Genomic DNA, 17,485 nt, shown 5'->3' on the forward strand with positions numbered 1-17,485 from the left:
AAGTAGTGATCCATTGTGGTACCCACACGTGAGATATAGATCCATGGCTACAATCAAAGTATTTTCACACATTAATATTTCCCACTTGAAGACCTCTAAGTCTAGTGGTGGCAGGGGAGGTTTTGTATCCAGTTGATAGAGCTACAGTGTCTAGACAGTAAGTCAATCGTGTAAAAATTGTCATTATCCCAGAATTTTTTATTTTTTGGGACTTTTAGTAAGTTTAATTTATATATTGGACTTTCTCCAAGAGGACTCAAGGCGCTTTTAGGTCACCATCCATGTTAGGATAGAGGGAGAATGTAAAATAGTGTCTGAAGTATTGTGAGTGAGGCAAGCTATGCAAGGGTAACCGTTACACTAATTGATAGTCCACATTAACCCCTTCACGACATTTGACGTATATATACGTCATGGCCGGGAAGTACTTCCCGACCGTTGACGTATATATACGTCATGGCTTAAAACTGTCACTGCGTCTAGAGACGCAGTGACAGAGGGACGATGTCTGCTGTCCCTGACAGCAGACATGTCCGTGCATGCCCAGGGGGGGCTGCGATGCCGCCCCCCCGTCGGCGATCGCTGTGATTGGCTGTTCAGTGTGAACAGCCATTCACAGCGTTTTCTGTGTCACCGGCGAATAACGTTCGCCGGTGACACGGGATCGGAGGTGATTGGTGCTGTAAAGTACAGCACCAATCACCGCGGGGTGTAAGGGTGACACTGGTGTCACCCCACCTCACCCCGCCCCCAAAGGCCGTGATTGGTCCGTCGGACCAATCACAGCCAAGGAGGGTGGTTTAAACTAACGGTGACTGCACTGCAGACGCCATTCCGGTCTGGAATAGCGTGCAGTGCGGTCACCGTGCCCAGCTGCCGCCAATACTGACCAGAACCCATCCAAATACTTACCTGATCACTGCCTAGATATTGCTTATTCTTGTGACATCCTGTGACATCTTGTGCTGCTGCGAGTTATTAGATAGAGAGAGATAGAGAGAGATAGAGAGAGATAGAGAGGCCTAGTGCTATATTTTGTGCTGCTGCAGTGTGATAGAGCTATAGATAGAGAGATAGAGAGAGAGATAGAGAGAGATAGTGACAGATAGTGACAGATTGTGCTATATATTTTTTATATAACTGAAAGAGATATAGAGAGATAGAGAGATATAGAGAGGCCTAGTGCTATATTTTGTGCTGCTGCAGTGTGATAGAGCTATAGATAGAGAGATAGAGAGCGATAGAGATAGAGAGAGAGATAGTGACAGATAGTGCTATATATTTTTTATATAACTGAAAGAGATAGAGAGAGATAGAGAGATAGAGAGGCCTAGTGCTATATTTTGTGCTGCTGCAGTGTGATAGAGCTATAGATAGAGATAGAGATAGAGAGATAGTGACAGATTGTGCTATATATTTTTTATATAACTGACTGCTGCCCCCCCTTTTGTGCTGATCAGTATAAATTAACTGATCAGCAACTTTTTGGGGGCGCAGGTTTTTTTTTATATATAGATATACCTGTCAGTGCTGCTGCTGCTGCAGTGTCATAGAGTGATAGATAGTGAGAGATAGAGAGATAGAGGTAGAGATTTATTAAGCTCAGTGAAGTGATAAACTGTCTGGTTTTTATCACCAGCCAATCAGCTCCTACCTGTGAAGTTACAGGCTTGGTTTGAAAAATGACAGGTAGGAGCTGATTGGCCGGTGATAAAAACTAGACAGTTTATCACTTCACCGAGCTTAATAAATCTACCCCAGAGAGAGATAGTGACAGAGAGTGATAGAGAGTGCTAAATTTTGTGTCTGCTGCCCCCGCCTTTTGTGCTGATCACTATATCTGAGGTGATCAGCAACTTTTTGGGGGTACAGAGGTTTTTTTTTTTATATATACCTGTCAGTTGCACCAAAGGTTGTGCACCTGCTGCCCCTCACTGGTAATCAGTGTCGCATCACTGATCACCTTTTTTTATTTTTTGTGAGTGCTGTGGGGTCTTTTTTAAATTTTTTTTTTTTTTTTTTTTACACACACTGATTTTGTGTGTGTCCTGTGGCCACTGTGCGCTGATCAGTGACGTACATCACTGATCAGCTTTTTCGGCACAGGGTTGATCTATTTTTTTTTTTTTTTTTATCAAATTCCTGTTGCCTTTGAGCGCTGTTCAGTGACGGACGTTACTGACCAACATCTGTGCTCAATTTTTGGCGCAGGACCTTTTTTTTTTTTTTTTTTAACCCCTTCCATTTTTTTTTTTTTTGTATTTTTTTTTTTCTGCACTACATACACACCACACACTACATACCCCCCGGGTTGAAATAAAGTTTGTACCCCCCCTCCACTATACACGTGTTGAAACATTTCACTACCAGTAACACAAAAATATAAATGGCATCCCAAATGTCGTCCCAGTCATCCAGGAGAATGTATTCAGTGGAGGAGGCATATGCCATGCTTGCCTCTGACTCTGACACAGCCAGTGAGGCAAGCGGGGAATTTGAAGGATTCGTCTTAAGCTCTTCTTCCTCCTCTGGTGATGAGGGACCCCCTCAAAGACGCCCCCGTAGAGCAGCTGAGACCCCCCCCCCCAATAATTGATCTCGTATGGACCCCACCACCAGACAATTTTGAGCCCCAGGTTCCTGAGTTTTTGGCCATCCCAGGAATCCAATTTGATTCAACAGGTCTCAGAGAAATTGTTTTCAAATTATTTTTCTCTGATGATTTTATAAATTTAATGGTGGACCAAACTAATTTATATGCCCAGCAGTTTATTGCTCAAAACCCCACGTCATCATTTGCTAGGTGGACCCCTGTAGATGCAGTAGAGATGATGACGTTTTGGGGTCTGGTGTTACACATGGGCATAGTAAAAAAGCCACAAATTAGGCAATATTGGAGTACAGATGTTCTGTACAGCACCCCATTTCACCGTATGGCCATGCCCAGGGCTCGTTTTGAGGCAATCCATAAATTTATACATTACACCGATAATGCACAGTGCCCACCCAGAGATGATCCCACCTTTGACAGGCTATTCAAAGTCAGGCCGGTCATTGATCATTTCAGTGCCAAATTTGCAGAGCTATACATCCCTGATAAATGTATTAGTATCGACGAGTCCCTTATACATTTTAAAGGAAGGGTTAAATTCCGCCAGTACCTTCCCAGTAAGAGGGCAAGGTATGGCATAAAAATGTATAAGCTGTGTGAAAGCACCACAGGGTACACCAACAAGTTTAGGGTATATGAAGGGAAGGATTCAAGAATTGAACCACCAGAATGCCCCCCCTCCCTCGTAGGTGTTAGTGGAAAAATTGTCTGGGATTTAATGCACCCCTTCCTGGATAAGGGTTATCACCTCTATGTGGATAACTTTTACACCAGCATCCCCCTGTTTAAGGCCCTTGGTTCAAGAGGTACAGCAGCTTGCGGTACTGTGCGCAAGAACCAAAGAGGCCTCCCCAAAACGCACATTGCCCAAGTAATGAGAAGGGGTGAAAGCAGGGGAATATGCACCGAAAATATGTTGTTGGTCAAATATAAGGACAAGAGGGATGTCCTTATACTGACAACAATTCATGGAGACAGTACCACCTCCATCCCTGTACGAGGTACCAGTACCCACACCTCAAAACCAAATTGTATCCTAGATTACAATAAGTACATGGGCGGAGTGGATCTTTCAGATCAGGTACTGAAGCCGTACAGTGCCCTGCGTAAAACAAATATCTGGTACAAGAAGCTGGCCGTGTATATCATCCAGATGGCACTGTATAACGCTTACGTGCTATTCCGTTCTACCGGCCAGAGGGGGACATTTATGCACTTTCAAGAGGAAGTCATAAAGAGCCTAATATTTGGGAATCAGCAGGCAGAGGGCCCCAGTACTTCTAGTACTGGCCCCCGTATTGTACCAGGGCAGCATTTTCCCAACGAAATCCCCTCCACTGCAAGAAAGGGCAGGACACAAAAAAGGTGCAAAGTTTGCTATAAAAAGGGAATAAGAAAGGATACTATTTTCCACTGTGAAACTTGCCCCGACAAACCCGGCCTATGTATAAAGGAGTGTTTCAAAATATACCACACATCTATGGATTATTAGGTTCATAATTTCACCGTGCTTCGGGGGTCTTGCTAATGCCACATAGCACCCACCATTCATTCCACCAGAATCTGAGCTGCAAAATCCAAAAATCTCTCATTCCCTTCTGAGTCCTGCCATGCACCCAACTGGTATTTTTTGGTCACATGTGAGGCATTGCCGTACTCTGGAGAAATGGGGGCACAGATTTTGGGGTGCTTTGTCTCCTTCATTCCTTGTGAAAATGAAAAATTGAGCCAGAACTGCATGTTTGTGTAAAAAAAATGTAATTTTCCATTTTCACATCCCAGTTGTACCAAAATTGGTGAAACCCCTGGGGGTTTGAAATGTACACTATACCCCTAGATGAATTCCCTGAGGGGTGTAGTTTGCAAAATGGGGTCACTTGTGGGGGGTTCCACTGTATTGGTGCTTTGGGAGTCTTGCTAATGCATCATAGTACCCACCATTCATTCCACCAAAATCTTTGCTGCAAAATCCAAAAATCACTCCTTCCCTTCTGAGTCCTGCCATGCACCCAACTGGTATTTTTTGGTCACATGTGAGGCATTGCCGTACTCGGGAGAAATTGGGGCACAGATTTTGGGGTGCTTTGTCTCCTTCATTCCTTGTGAAAATGAAAAATTTTGAGCCAGAACTGCATGTTTGTGTAAAAAAATGTAATTTTTCATTTTCACATCCCAGTTGTACCAAAATTGGTGAAACCCCTGGGGGTTTGAAATGTACACTATACCCCTAGATGAATTCCCTGAGGGGTGTAGTTTGCAAAATGGGGTCACTTGTGGGGGAGGTTCCTAACTTTTAGCACTTATGGTGCCTAGAAACCTACATGGTGCCTAAAAAAAAAATCTCATAAAAAGGAGGCTCCAAAATCAAGTAGGTGCTCCTTCTATTATGAAGCCTGTGGTTTGGTCAACGTGCACACTAGGGCCACATATAGGATATTTATGAAAACAAAAGAATTGGGGGAATCAATTTTTAGTCACATTTCTCTAGTAAAATCGACTGTATTCGTTAGAAAAATGTATTAAAATTGAAACTCTGCAAAAAAAAGAAATTTTGAAATTCCACCTACACTTTGTTTTAATTCCTGTGAAACACCTAAAGGGTTAACAAACTTCCAAAATGCTGTTTTGAATACTGTGAGGGGTGCAGTTTTTGAAATGGCATCATTTATGGGGGTGTCTCACATACAAGTTCCTCAAAGTCACATCAGAACTGAACTGGTCCCTAAAAAAAAAAAAATCAGTGTTTGAAATTTTCATGAAAATTTGAGAATTTGCTATTCATATTGTAAGCCTCCTAGTGTCCAAAAAAATTAAAAGGAAGTTGAAATAATGATGGAAACATAAAGTAGACATATGGTCTATGTTAGTTATAACTATTTTGAGTGGTATGATTATTTGTCTCACAAGCAGAAAATTTAACATTTTGCAAATTGCTAAATTTTCCACGATATTTTGGTATTTTTCACAAAAAACACAGACTGTATCGACCCAAATTTACCACTAATTTGAAGTACAATGTGTCACGAGAAAACAATCTCAAAATCACTGGGATAAGTAAAAGCAAAAAAGTTATCCCCACTTAAGTGAGACATGTCAGATTTGAAAAAAAGGGCTCTGTCATGAAGGCACAAACTGGCTCTGTCATGAAGGGGTTAAAAAAAAAAAAAAAAAAAAAAATAATAAAATTGCCACCAAAGGTTCTATGCATAGTGCAAACACAGGCAAAAGGCAGCATCCCTGCCTAGTCCAGATTCTATAGAAAATGTGGGTCCAGGAGTAAAATAACACATTCGTTAATGTTTACATATGAACATAACCTTTATCTGATTATTACCCTTCCATGTCATCATATTGCAGTGACATACTAATAAGCTCTTATTAGAAATTGTTGTGACCTCAGAAGGATAAAACATGGTTCCAGTTAAATCTTTAAGTTGACCATGACTGGAATGGTGTAAATAATGGGTCTGTTGTATATGGACACCTGAAATACATGTTTCTATACACCACATTAACAATAATCCTACAACTACGATGTTGCCTCAAATATAAATGAAAGCAGACATTAGAAGACTTGCCTGGATGGCTATTGGGATAAGTTGGTCTTCAGGAGTTCTCCACAGTAGACACACAGGGGCAGCGATATATTGTTGCTTTCCATTTACAGAGTTATTGGCAGGGACCCCATTCAGCAGCTTGTAATCTGCCAAGTAGATATTACCTTTCTGCAAGACAAACACATTTATTGCAGTGTATCTGGGTCAGTAGCCATGCTTTTGGGCTGCCTTGTTTCATAGGAATAAATAGACCCCTCACCTTTAGTTCTGTCTCAAGAGTGGTGGTGGTCCCCAGAGATGCAGCCACCATGTTGCAAGTAACTGGGAAGTTCTCAGGAATGTGGGAGCATTTCCTGATGAGTATAGGGTTTATGCCATTCAGGTATTGGCTACCAAAAAAGGTATCCTCCTTCCACATCTCAGCTACCACATCTGGGGATAAAAGACATGAAGGAACATTTGATATCATTTATTGCAGACAGAGGGACTACTGGGATAGCTCTGATCTTGCTTCTACAAGAGCACTTCACCATATAAGCTGAGTGCGTCCTATGACTAAAGAGGTGACAGGCTAGATGAGCTTCTGTTACTCCCTCATCCAAGATATTCACCTTACAAGGAAACTGCAAAAGAGTACCTGAGTTATCAAACCCTCTCAGACAGAAGACCCGTTTGATCTCATCTAGATCAGGCCATGATTCCGCACTTGTGAAGCCTTCCAGCATCATTGCAAGTCCCCTATGAAAGAAATGGAGGATTCAAATAAAGTACAGAGATGTACTAACATGAAATATAAATTAATATGTCCCATAGTCCTACAAATACATACACTGATTTGGGGACAAACTAATTTCAATTTCCACAGTTATAAAAAAGGGGATTTGTAAATTGTGACCTAAAGCCCCATACACACCAAACCAGGGGTGGGACAAACCTGTCCAAGATCTACCAATGGTGCATGTTTTCCAGGCAACCTGTGGATCTATAGTAGGAATGAATGCAGCATGTTTTAAAATGCAACAATCACTCACGGCCAGCATCAGCAAGTGTGTAAGCACTTGCTGATGCTGGCAAGCAACAAATATTGGCATAATCAGAGATTGTTCCTGGAAAGGCACTTGGTTAAATGTCTATGGGGCTTTGGAACCCATGCCCATTACATTCCTGACAAAACTATAGCCAAGCATATAAAAGAAATATAATACTAACAGGTTACAGGGGTTGTTATGTCATATAAAGAAATAATGGATATACAGAACTTCCTACTCAGACTAGATACATACACGGCTGACTTGGAATGCTGGAAGCTGCTCAGTTTTAGGAAGGAGTACTGGTCATTGCTGGGCAGTTCCTCAACCTTGTCTACAGCAATGCAGTGAGGGGCACCTTCTGCATAACATTTCCACCTGCAGGATACAGAGGTTAGTAGTATAGAAGAAATGCATGATCTACATGGACCATTCCTAGATGTACGGATTATAGAACAGTCTCTCAATATGGGGGCAGATGTATTAAGCCTGGTGAAGAGATAAAGTGGAAGGGAATCCCACACAGACCACTTTCTCTTCACCAGGCTGAACACATCTGCCCCAATGTTTTACAGCCAGTGGGATCTATTTAAATTAACGAGGCAGCTTAATTTAAAATAAGCGACACAAAAGAAAGTTATTTTTGAAAGAACTGGCTCAAATCTGCAAAGGTTTAAAGACTGGAGGAGATAGTTCAGACATGGTCACATGACAGCATAGGCTGAAGACCTGAATATATCTTAGTTGGCAGTAACAGTAGAGTTCATTCGAATGAAAGCCACGCATAGCAAACATGTAAGCCTATCCTGGCTGCAACTCCCTTGAAAAGTATTCCCTTTAGGGAGGCGCCATCATAGAATTTCAATGCATTTCACAGAGAAACAGCAATAAAGCTGTACTAAATGTATATCGGCCACTCACTTGTGAGTTTCTCTCTCCTTCTCCAGTTCCTCTGTCCGTTGTTTCTTTAGTACTGGGTGAGTATTGCTGGATAGTATGATGCCTGAAACAGAACAGATACCAAGTGTACTGTAATGTACCATAGTCAGCCTTGTTTATGGATGGCGATTCCTCTGTATGCAAGATCAATACTGTGACTCCATAAGGAAAGTGCCCATACATGGAAACCTTCCCATCTGTAGTGTTACATGTGTGCTAGCTAGTTTTAAAGCAATCCCAGCTGTATATTACACAGTACTGTACACCAACAGGGAGATGAAGCTCTTTGTGGTCATACATTGATTTAAGCCAGTGGTAGCCAACCTTAGCCCTCGAGAGCTTCCAACAGCTCACATTTTCCAGACAACCTAGCTGCTGCACTCATTAATCACTGACAGTTTAAAAGATACAGATGGAGCTAATTAGCTCACTTGTGATTCTGTGAGGAGACCTGCAAAACATGCACTGTTGGTAGCTCTGGAGGACTAGGGTTGGCTACTCCAGGTTTAAGCAATTTTACCTATCCCACAATGACAACCACCCACATAGACCAGATGAGGAGGAGATCCCCAGGGAGCACAATACAAGTCTGGATAGAATCTCACCCTTTCCCTCTGGTATTTCCACAGTCATTCCCGTAGGTATCCATTGATGAAACGGGAACTGGTAGAGCCGACCATTAGGGCAGGTCACATTGACATACCGGCAATACCAAGCAACTGTATTAAAGTTATTGTAGGTCTTTGTTGACAGCCGAACCAGCAGGAGCTCTCCAAGATCTTTCACTGTCAACTTCAAAGTCAGTCACCTGGAAAAGCAGAGCGATGTCTGAGAAACATGCACCGAGGAACTACAGAACATCACTATGGATCAGGGGATTTGCAGACAGAATTCCGCATTTACTGATTTTCTTCTATTGTTCATAAGTTTTGCAACGTTTAAAGCAATGGGGTTGCGATTTATTCAAAGCTAAAAACCGAAGAATATATAAATTGTTTGTTCAGTAAGTACTTACACTAAGGGCATCTTTGTGTATTTGGGGTTCTAGGCCACAGATCACTCAGCACACATGGCTAGCGAGATTGCTTATACACCTGTAGTAATGTGTCTGTGCTAACAAATGTTCTCTGGTTAGAACACTGGCAATTTGGACAGTGGTTGAACACTGGCAATCTGTCACCGGGGGTCCCTAATACTGGGGATGGGGTGTGGGCCCCCCATCATGCAGGCACAGGCCGACCTCTCTCCAGGAAATGCCCTTACAGAAAACACATCAAGGCAGTGGGCCAACCCCTCATGTACATTGAGAAATGAAAATGTAGGAGAACTCACATTTTAAGACTATGGGGGAGATTCTCTAACACAGAAATGCAGTAAAAAGCTGGCGATTCCCTGCAGAAGCATATGGGCTTCTTTCCCGCAGCGCTGTGCGAGGGATCCATCACGGATCCCTCCCAGCATGCCCTGCGCTGTACTCTGCACATGCGCAGATGGACTCCCGGGTCACAGACCCGGAAGTCCAGCACCGGCGCTGCATCGCAAGGGACAGCTCTTATCGTAAGAGCTGTCCCTTGCGTTAATGACCGCAAATGTTAGAGAATATGTGGTCATTAAGAATGCGGTGGCCGCTGAAGGGGCGATAGAGGGCTGCGGATGTTATATAAATTTCACAAAAATAGGGCGGGATGTTATATTTTTTTCTCTGAACAGTCCAATAATCAGATACAAAGCTCATACATCATATAACAGCTTATATTACTGGTATTAAGAGCATACTAATACTCACAGCTCCAGGTCTGAAGTTACTCCACTTATGATCCAGGTGATGTTTAGCACTTTCTCCCAGGGTGCCCAGAAGAACAATGGAGACTTGGTCACAGGTCCCAGCACTCAGGTCAGTCCCTGTAGCAATCTTTAGCTTGTAGGTCCCCATGTCTTCAGGTAACAGTACCTGATGGAGCAGTGCTGGAAGGAACGAGACCAGTCAGAATTAGGGATAAATTACTAAGGGCGGTGTTAAATCCGGGGTTCCAATAGTTGGAACAAACTGACAGTTGGAATCCCAGGCTGTTTCCACCCAGCTTGAGAGATACTCGATCGGTTTAATTCAACCTTCCGCCTTTTGAGTTGTGAAAACAGACATGAAACGTGGAGTAACAGCAGTGAATTTGGCAACCCATGGCCGTTTCCAAAAAAACAGATCCATCTTTAACCCCTTGAGTGTTGGGTTTTGCTGGGGCAGGACAAACCTACCATGGCAGGTTTGTCCTGCCCCAGCAAAACCCACCACAGATCATAAGAGCCCACCCCCCCCTCCCCTTCGCTCTGGCATATGTACACCATAGGCTGAGCTCCCCTGCCCCAGCCGCTAGTCATAACAGTGACCACAGGCGGTAGGCTCAAGGATGGTCGCTGTGGCTCAGGAGGACTCAGGTGCCTGAACTCCTAAGCGCTCCCAAGTCCCACCGAACATCCTCGAGCCTGCCGCCTACGTCACTGCTGTAAAGTGAATGGCGGCTGGCAGAGTAGGAGGTGATAAGGGGGTTGTGATGGGGGGGCTCTAGAGGGTGCACACCTATTGCATATTAGTGGTATACCCGGAAATTTTCCAGGCATACCACCTAAAGGGTTAAAACAAGTCGGATCTGTTTTCCTGAAATCCCCCTTCAATGCTATCAGAAATAGCAGCATTGAATAGGTGGCAGGTGTTATTTCCCATTGGGAATAGTGGCTGACATTGAATACCCCCCTAAGGGTTTAATTTTGTTTTGTGTATGACCCTCCATTGATTCTACAATGTAAAAAAAATATCTTGTCTGAATGAACCATCAGAAACAAACAGCCATCATTTCATATCAGAGAAGGCTCAGATTTAGTAACCATCAGTTTTGTAAGCCAGATAGAAACCACAAACAGCTGAGCAAAATGTACAACATAAATAATATATAGCCCTGCCTGTGGGTGTAGTGATTGGCTGAAGCACTGCAAAGCCAAGAACGATCCATATTTACTGATGTTCTGATGGCCCCCTGCAGGAAGAGGTGTGGATCCTATTGTCAACCCGACTTAGGTTGACAGGGGTTTTTTCCCATGTCAACCCAACGCATTTGTCGACCTAAAACCATGTTGACCCAACAACACGACTATCCCTGCAGGCAGCTCTGTATGCTAGGGAAAGTTGGGGCATGGTGTAACATCTTTGGGCATAGCAGAGGTGATAATGGGTAAGGGCAGAGCAGGGGAGGAATAAAGATGGACTATAATGTCCAGCAAACCGGCACGGGCATGATCACACTTGGAGAACCACAAATACCAGCATTCCTGGTCAATAAGGAGGCAACTGGTGTTTGTTGTCCACAACAGCATTATCAACTCTCAATTGACCATTAGTCTCATCCACTGCCACCGGGATACATGAAAATCCCATTTCGTGTTCTACCTTGGGAGTAGGTGGGATGACAGCATTCTTGGGGAGAGCCTGACTGCAATTCCAGCCCTTGTGGATGGTTAGTGTGTTTGCATATAGACCACACACACGGCATACTTGCCAACATAACCCATTCCAGTAGGGACACAATGCTCTATTCCTGGACTTCCCTATTAATTCATGACTGCCATCACCACAGGTGAGGGTAGTCATAAATTGAAAGAAGTCCAGTAACAGCATTATGTCCCTCCTGGAGGGGGTCATGTTGGGAGGTATGACACTGTATAGGAAAAGGGTCTCTAGACTGCACACACCAACTGCTTGTAATGGGAGGTGCTACCTTATTGAGCTTTATAGTTATATGCAAGGGGGGGGGGGGGGGTCACATTTGTGGGAACATAGTACCCTAAAATCATCATAGCTAAAATAAAAGCCACAGGACATTAGGAGTTAAATATAGCTGTGAAGTGTTACAGAGCATTGTGTAAGGTGAAAGCAACTACTCAATGTTTGAAGGAAATTTAAAAAAACGTTGGAAAAAAAAAAAAAACACGGATGAAAGACATACAAAGAAAGTGGTATAGAATGTGAATCTACACGTTAAGTAGTGATGACCTAAAGCGGCCCAGCCAGACAAGTTCAGGGGTCCCACACCCAAACATTCACCCCAAGAAACCTGCCACTATAGAAGAGCACTTACTTTGGATTGTGCCTGAGTCAGTAATGAGCAGTCAGTGCTAGGTCCCTGCTTATATACCGTGTGAGTGCAGTGGGGGAGGGGAACTAATCTAGACTGAGGCAATATCCAACCTCAGGTGTGTAGATATCCCCATACCATGGAATATATAGTAACATGGGGCTCTAGACCTCACTCCGTAGATGCTTGTAATGAGAGGCGCTACCTTGCTGAGATTTATAGTTAAATGCAAGAGACAGGGAGATGCAGGTGCACTAATAATTACTCCTAACATATACTGTATATTCTTATTATTATACTTATATTATAATATTAAAGGCTTTAATCAAATCTTTTGTCAAATATATGAACCTGCACACCAATATTGAAGTCACCTCTTTTGAGCAGATACCTAACACTCTGGACTACCTCCCAACATTGGTGGCAGTGGAGTAGGGACACGTGTGTGCACGCAAAGTACCTATGAATGCAGTACTCCTGTGAGGCCATGCCCCTGTTTCCCCCGCTCTGAGAGTTGATGGCCATGCCCTTTTTTTTCTATTTGATTTTGCTTATAGAAGCAAAATTTTATAGAAATCGATTAGATAAGTAGTCTTGGCAGGCAAGACTATATAATACAGATCTGTACTATATAGTCAAATCGAATGTGAACACAGTTGTAAGACTTGTAACTAACCCAGATCCAGACACAGACCCAGATCTCATAGTGGTCTAAAGGTGCATACACACTTTACAATTTTTCTGACCAATTTTGCTGAAAGAATTTCCCTTGAACCCAGTGTCCTGGACGAAAGATATTGACAACAGATGAAAGACGAAAGATCTAGCTACAGTTTATAGGCTCTTTTTGAGAGATATCCAAATTGAGCTGCATGCACAGTTGACGAACAACCTTGATGAACCTTGATGAACAACTTTCGGGTATGCGCATCATCATTCGTCGTTCGTCGCAAACGCTCTGAAAGATATTTTGACCAATTTCGTTCAGAATGGCCGAAATGAACGAAATTGGTCAAAAAGTTGGTCAAAAAAATTGTAGAGTGTGTATGCACCTTAATAGAAAGTGAAATCTCACCGTGTGTATGCACCTTCAGGTGTTTGAAAGTAACTACTTTACATGGCGATAAAGATAACTTTTCAAAGGACGCACCACAGGCAACAAAGCAAATCTGTAACACATGTAAACAGCATAATCAGTGATTCAATATCTGAAGATGATGTAAGTTAAAATAGTATGAGGGTTTTTGTGTGACAGCGCAGTAGCGCACGCAGGGGGGGTTTCTGAGTACCCAGAAACCCCCCCAGGAGTCTAGGGGCCCTAGCCTGAAAGCTGAGGGTCCCCTCTTTCCATGGGTACAAGAATTTTAAAAATCGGCCCTTGGGAACCGGAGATATCTGACTTCAAAACAGTGGTCCCCATCCAAGCCTGTTAATTGCTCTTCCCAGTCAGATATTTCAGGTTCTGTCTGACAGAGTTTTTCTGAGGGTATATTCCAAAAGCTGGGACTCTGTTCCCAGAACCAGAGATATCAACCTTCCAGCAGCTGGTTACTGCTCCATCTCCACACACCTGGTATGTAGTTTTATATACTCGTTGGCAGCAGCGGCGTAGCTACATATGTGGCAGACCCAGCAGCGGCTGTTCCAGACTACTGTTCCCAGAACCAGAGATATCAACCTTCCAGCAGCTGGTTACTGCTCCATCTCCACACACCTGGTATGTAGTTTTATATACTCGTTGGCAGCAGCGGCGTAGCTACATATGTGGCAGACCCAGCAGCGGCTTGGGGGAGCGGTACCAGCAGGGTCTGTGGTGGGCGCCACTGGCTGAACTGAGAGGCGACCCAGGCAGCAGTGAGCACTGAGCTGGTCCCACCCTGTACAGATCTAATGAGCGGGGACCCAGTGCAGTGCATATTAAACGAGCGGGCCTGTACATATCTAATGAGCGGGTACCCAGTGCAGTGCATATTAAACGAGCGGGTCCCCGCCCCATGCATATGTAATGAGCGGGTCCCATTCATTACATATGCACGAGGCGGGGGCCCACTCATTAAATATGCACTGCGCTGGGTCCCCGCTCATTAGATATCCATGGATCAGGACCAGCTCAGCGCTCACTGCTGCCTGGGTCAGCTGTCAGCTCAGCCAGCGGTGCCCATAGTCCATCGCCTCGCCCCATCGAGCAGGTGGTGGTGGTGGTGTGTGTGTGAGTGTGTGTGGGGGGGGGGGGGCATGCTGGAATTTTTTTGGCAGGGGGGAGAATAATTTGTAGCTATGCCACTGGTTGGCAGATTGCTCTGCCTGCTGAATTCTGATCCCCTAGTCCCCAATACCATTTGGTAGGTGGGATTTATTTCCATTAAAAGCTAATACCCCTTTCCCACTGCAGGCTTTACACGTGTAAATGCCGTTTTTTTAGCCTTTTTAAACGGCTAGAGCTGCAGTGGGAAAGCTCCAGGTTGCTTTACACGGGTAACAAATACCGGTTTTTGTTACCCGTGTAAAAAGCAGTGTTTTTAACGTGTAATAGCCGTTTTTTCGGCAGTGGGAAAGGGGTAGCCCTTTACCCGTTAAAAAAAAAACCGGCATGGGGTCCCCCCCCACTGCCGAAACCAGCACCAGGCTGAAGGAGCCGGGGCTGGTAATAAAAAATCAGGAAACCCGACAAATAGGGGTTCCCTGATTTTTTACAACCAGCCCCAGGCTCCAGGTCCGGGGCTGGTTCCCAAAATACGGGGGACAAAATGACTAGGGGTCCCCCGTATTTTAAGAACCAGCCCCAGGCACAACCAGCCAGCAGGGTAATGCCACAGCCGGGGGACACTTATGATATAAGTTCCCGCGGCCAAAGCATTAACCCTACCGACCAGTCAGCCTGGCCAGGGGCCCTGGGGGAGTGGGGACCCCCCCAATAAAGGGGTCCCCCCCTCCAGGACTTACCTGACCAGGCTGAAGCCTGGTGCTGTCCCCGGTGACCCTGGAGCGGTGGTCACCGGGCTGATGGTATTGTGTAAAAAATAGAATAAAAACCATTGTCTTTTACTGGTGAACTATGAGTCCCAGCAAGCCTCCCCCGCAAGCTGGGACTTGGAGAACCACAAGTCCCAGCCTGCGGGGCATTAAAGGGCCCGCTGGGTCTTGTAGTTCCACAGTAAAAGAAAGAGTTAAATAAACACACTGACACACGTGAAAAATAAAAGTTTAATACATACATAACACATACATACTGATACTTACCTATCTTGAGCCCGTAGGTAGCCCTGGTCCTGATGTCCTGGTCCGTGTCGGCGTCTGTATCCAGTCGGCATCCCTGTCGGCGACGGCGTCGGCGGTCCGGAGTCCGAAGAAATCCATTTGGGAAGCTGTGGAAGGAAACCATACTCACCTGTCCCAGCGCGACGTAGTCCAGGTAAGGTCTTTGCAAAAAAAACAAACCGACACCCGAACCAGACCGGACTGACGGAGACGCACGTGTGTTTGTTTACATCGTGCGGCTCCGCCTCCCGAATGCCGCTATTGGCCGCCTTGCGGCCTAGCGGCTCCTGATTGGCCGCTAGGCCGCAAGGCGGCCAATAGCGGCATTCGGGGGCGGAGCCGCACGATGTAAACACACCGTGCGGCTCTCTGCCTGTTCGCTTGGTTCGGGTGTCGGTTTGTTTTTTTTGCAAAGACCTTACCTGGACTACGTCGCGCTGGGACAGGTGAGTATGGTTTCCTTCCACAGCTTCCCAAATGGATTTCTTCGGACTCCGGACCGCCGACGCCGTCGCCGACAGGGATGCCGACTGGATACAGACGCCGACACGGACCAGGACATCAGGACCAGGGCTACCTACGGGCTCAAGATAGGTAAGTATCAGTATGTATGTGTTATGTATGTATTAAACTTTTATTTTTCACGTGTGTCAGTGTGTTTATTTAACTCTTTCTTTTACTGTGGAACTACAAGACCCAGCGGGCCCTTTAATGCCCCGCAGGCTGGGACTTGTGGTTCTCCAAGTCCCAGCTTGCGGGGGAGGCTTGCTGGGACTCATAGTTCACCAGTAAAAGACAATGGTTTTTATTCTATTTTTTACACAATACCATCAGCCCGGTGACCACCGCTCCAGGGTCACCGGGGACAGCACCAGGCTTCAGCCTGGTCAGGTAAGTCCTGGAGGGGGGGGACCCCTTTATTGGGGGGGTCCCCACTCCCCCAGGGCCCCTGGCCAGGCTGACTGGTCGGTAGGGTTAATGCTTTGGCCGCGGGAACTTATATCATAAGTGTCCCCCGGCTGTGGCATTACCCTGCTGGCTGGTTGTGCCTGGGGCTGGTTCTTAAAATACGGGGGACCCCTAGTCATTTTGTCCCCCGTATTTTGGGAACCAGCCCCGGACCTGGAGCCTGGGGCTGGTTGTAAAAAATCAGGGAACCCCTATTTGTCGGGTTTCCTGATTTTTTATTACCAGCCCCGGCTCTTTCAGCCTGGTGCTGGTTACGGCAGTGGGGGGGACCCCACGCCGTTTTTTTTTTTAAATTCTCCCCCCCCCCCCTATCTTTACACTGCTTAAACGGGTTTTTAAACGGGTAAGTGTGAATGTGACAAAAACAGCTTTTAAACGGTAATTTACCGTTTAAAAGCTGCAGTGGGAAAGAGTCTTTATGGCTCTTACCCGTTTAAAGACCCGTTTAAAAAAAACGGGTCTTTACCCGTGTAGGCAGTGGGAAAGCAGCATAAGAAATCTATTTCTGGGAACTGGAGATATCTGCAGTCAAGCAAGCTGTCCTCCCACCAGAAAATTATGAATAATAAGCCCACTCATTATACACCCCTCCTCTGCATATTAAACATCCTCTACCACCCTGGAAGTTATGTATCAGGACCCCTTCATTCAGCCCAATGCCCCTTTCTCCCACCCCATCTCCCACCATCTGTGCAGTAAAGGGGCAATTAGTGGAAATTACTGATCCAGGCCCTAAATGCATGAGTAGTTGATAGAATACCCCCTACCACTCGGGGGACATCAAAGCTTCCCCCACCCCTATACCGCTTGAGGATAGGTAGGGGCCCCAATACATTGCTATGCCCAGGGGTCTACACTGCTGTTATGTATGTATGTATGTATGTATATATGTGTGTGTATTATTATTATTGTTATTATTATTAATATACATTTGGTCTATCTATAATACTTTAACTGACCCGGCATATACTGAGTCACCTAAGTGTCCATCTCCGTGCT

At 45.0% G+C, this 17,485-nt stretch overlaps 1 protein-coding gene across 1 annotated transcript in view; it reads right to left on the bottom strand.

Moving 5' to 3' along the window:
* Nucleotides 1–17,485, bottom strand: part of LOC146058051 (hydroperoxide isomerase ALOXE3-like) — a 101,927-nt gene that overhangs the window by 5,024 nt on the left and 79,418 nt on the right. Inside the window, exons 4-8 of the mRNA XM_083170014.1 lie at nt 8,118–8,199; nt 7,452–7,574; nt 6,806–6,906; nt 6,428–6,600; nt 6,190–6,336 (exon numbers count right to left, since the gene is read on the bottom strand). Of these exons, the coding sequence (XP_083026140.1) occupies nt 6,190–6,336; nt 6,428–6,600; nt 6,806–6,906; nt 7,452–7,574; nt 8,118–8,199 (626 nt within the window). The remainder of the gene's footprint in view (nt 1–6,189; nt 6,337–6,427; nt 6,601–6,805; nt 6,907–7,451; nt 7,575–8,117; nt 8,200–17,485) is intronic.

The sequence above is a fragment of the Crinia signifera genome, chromosome 2 (genome assembly GCF_055691185.1).
Source record: "Crinia signifera chromosome 2, ASM5569118v1, whole genome shotgun sequence".
Taxonomy (NCBI): domain Eukaryota; kingdom Metazoa; phylum Chordata; class Amphibia; order Anura; family Myobatrachidae; genus Crinia; species Crinia signifera.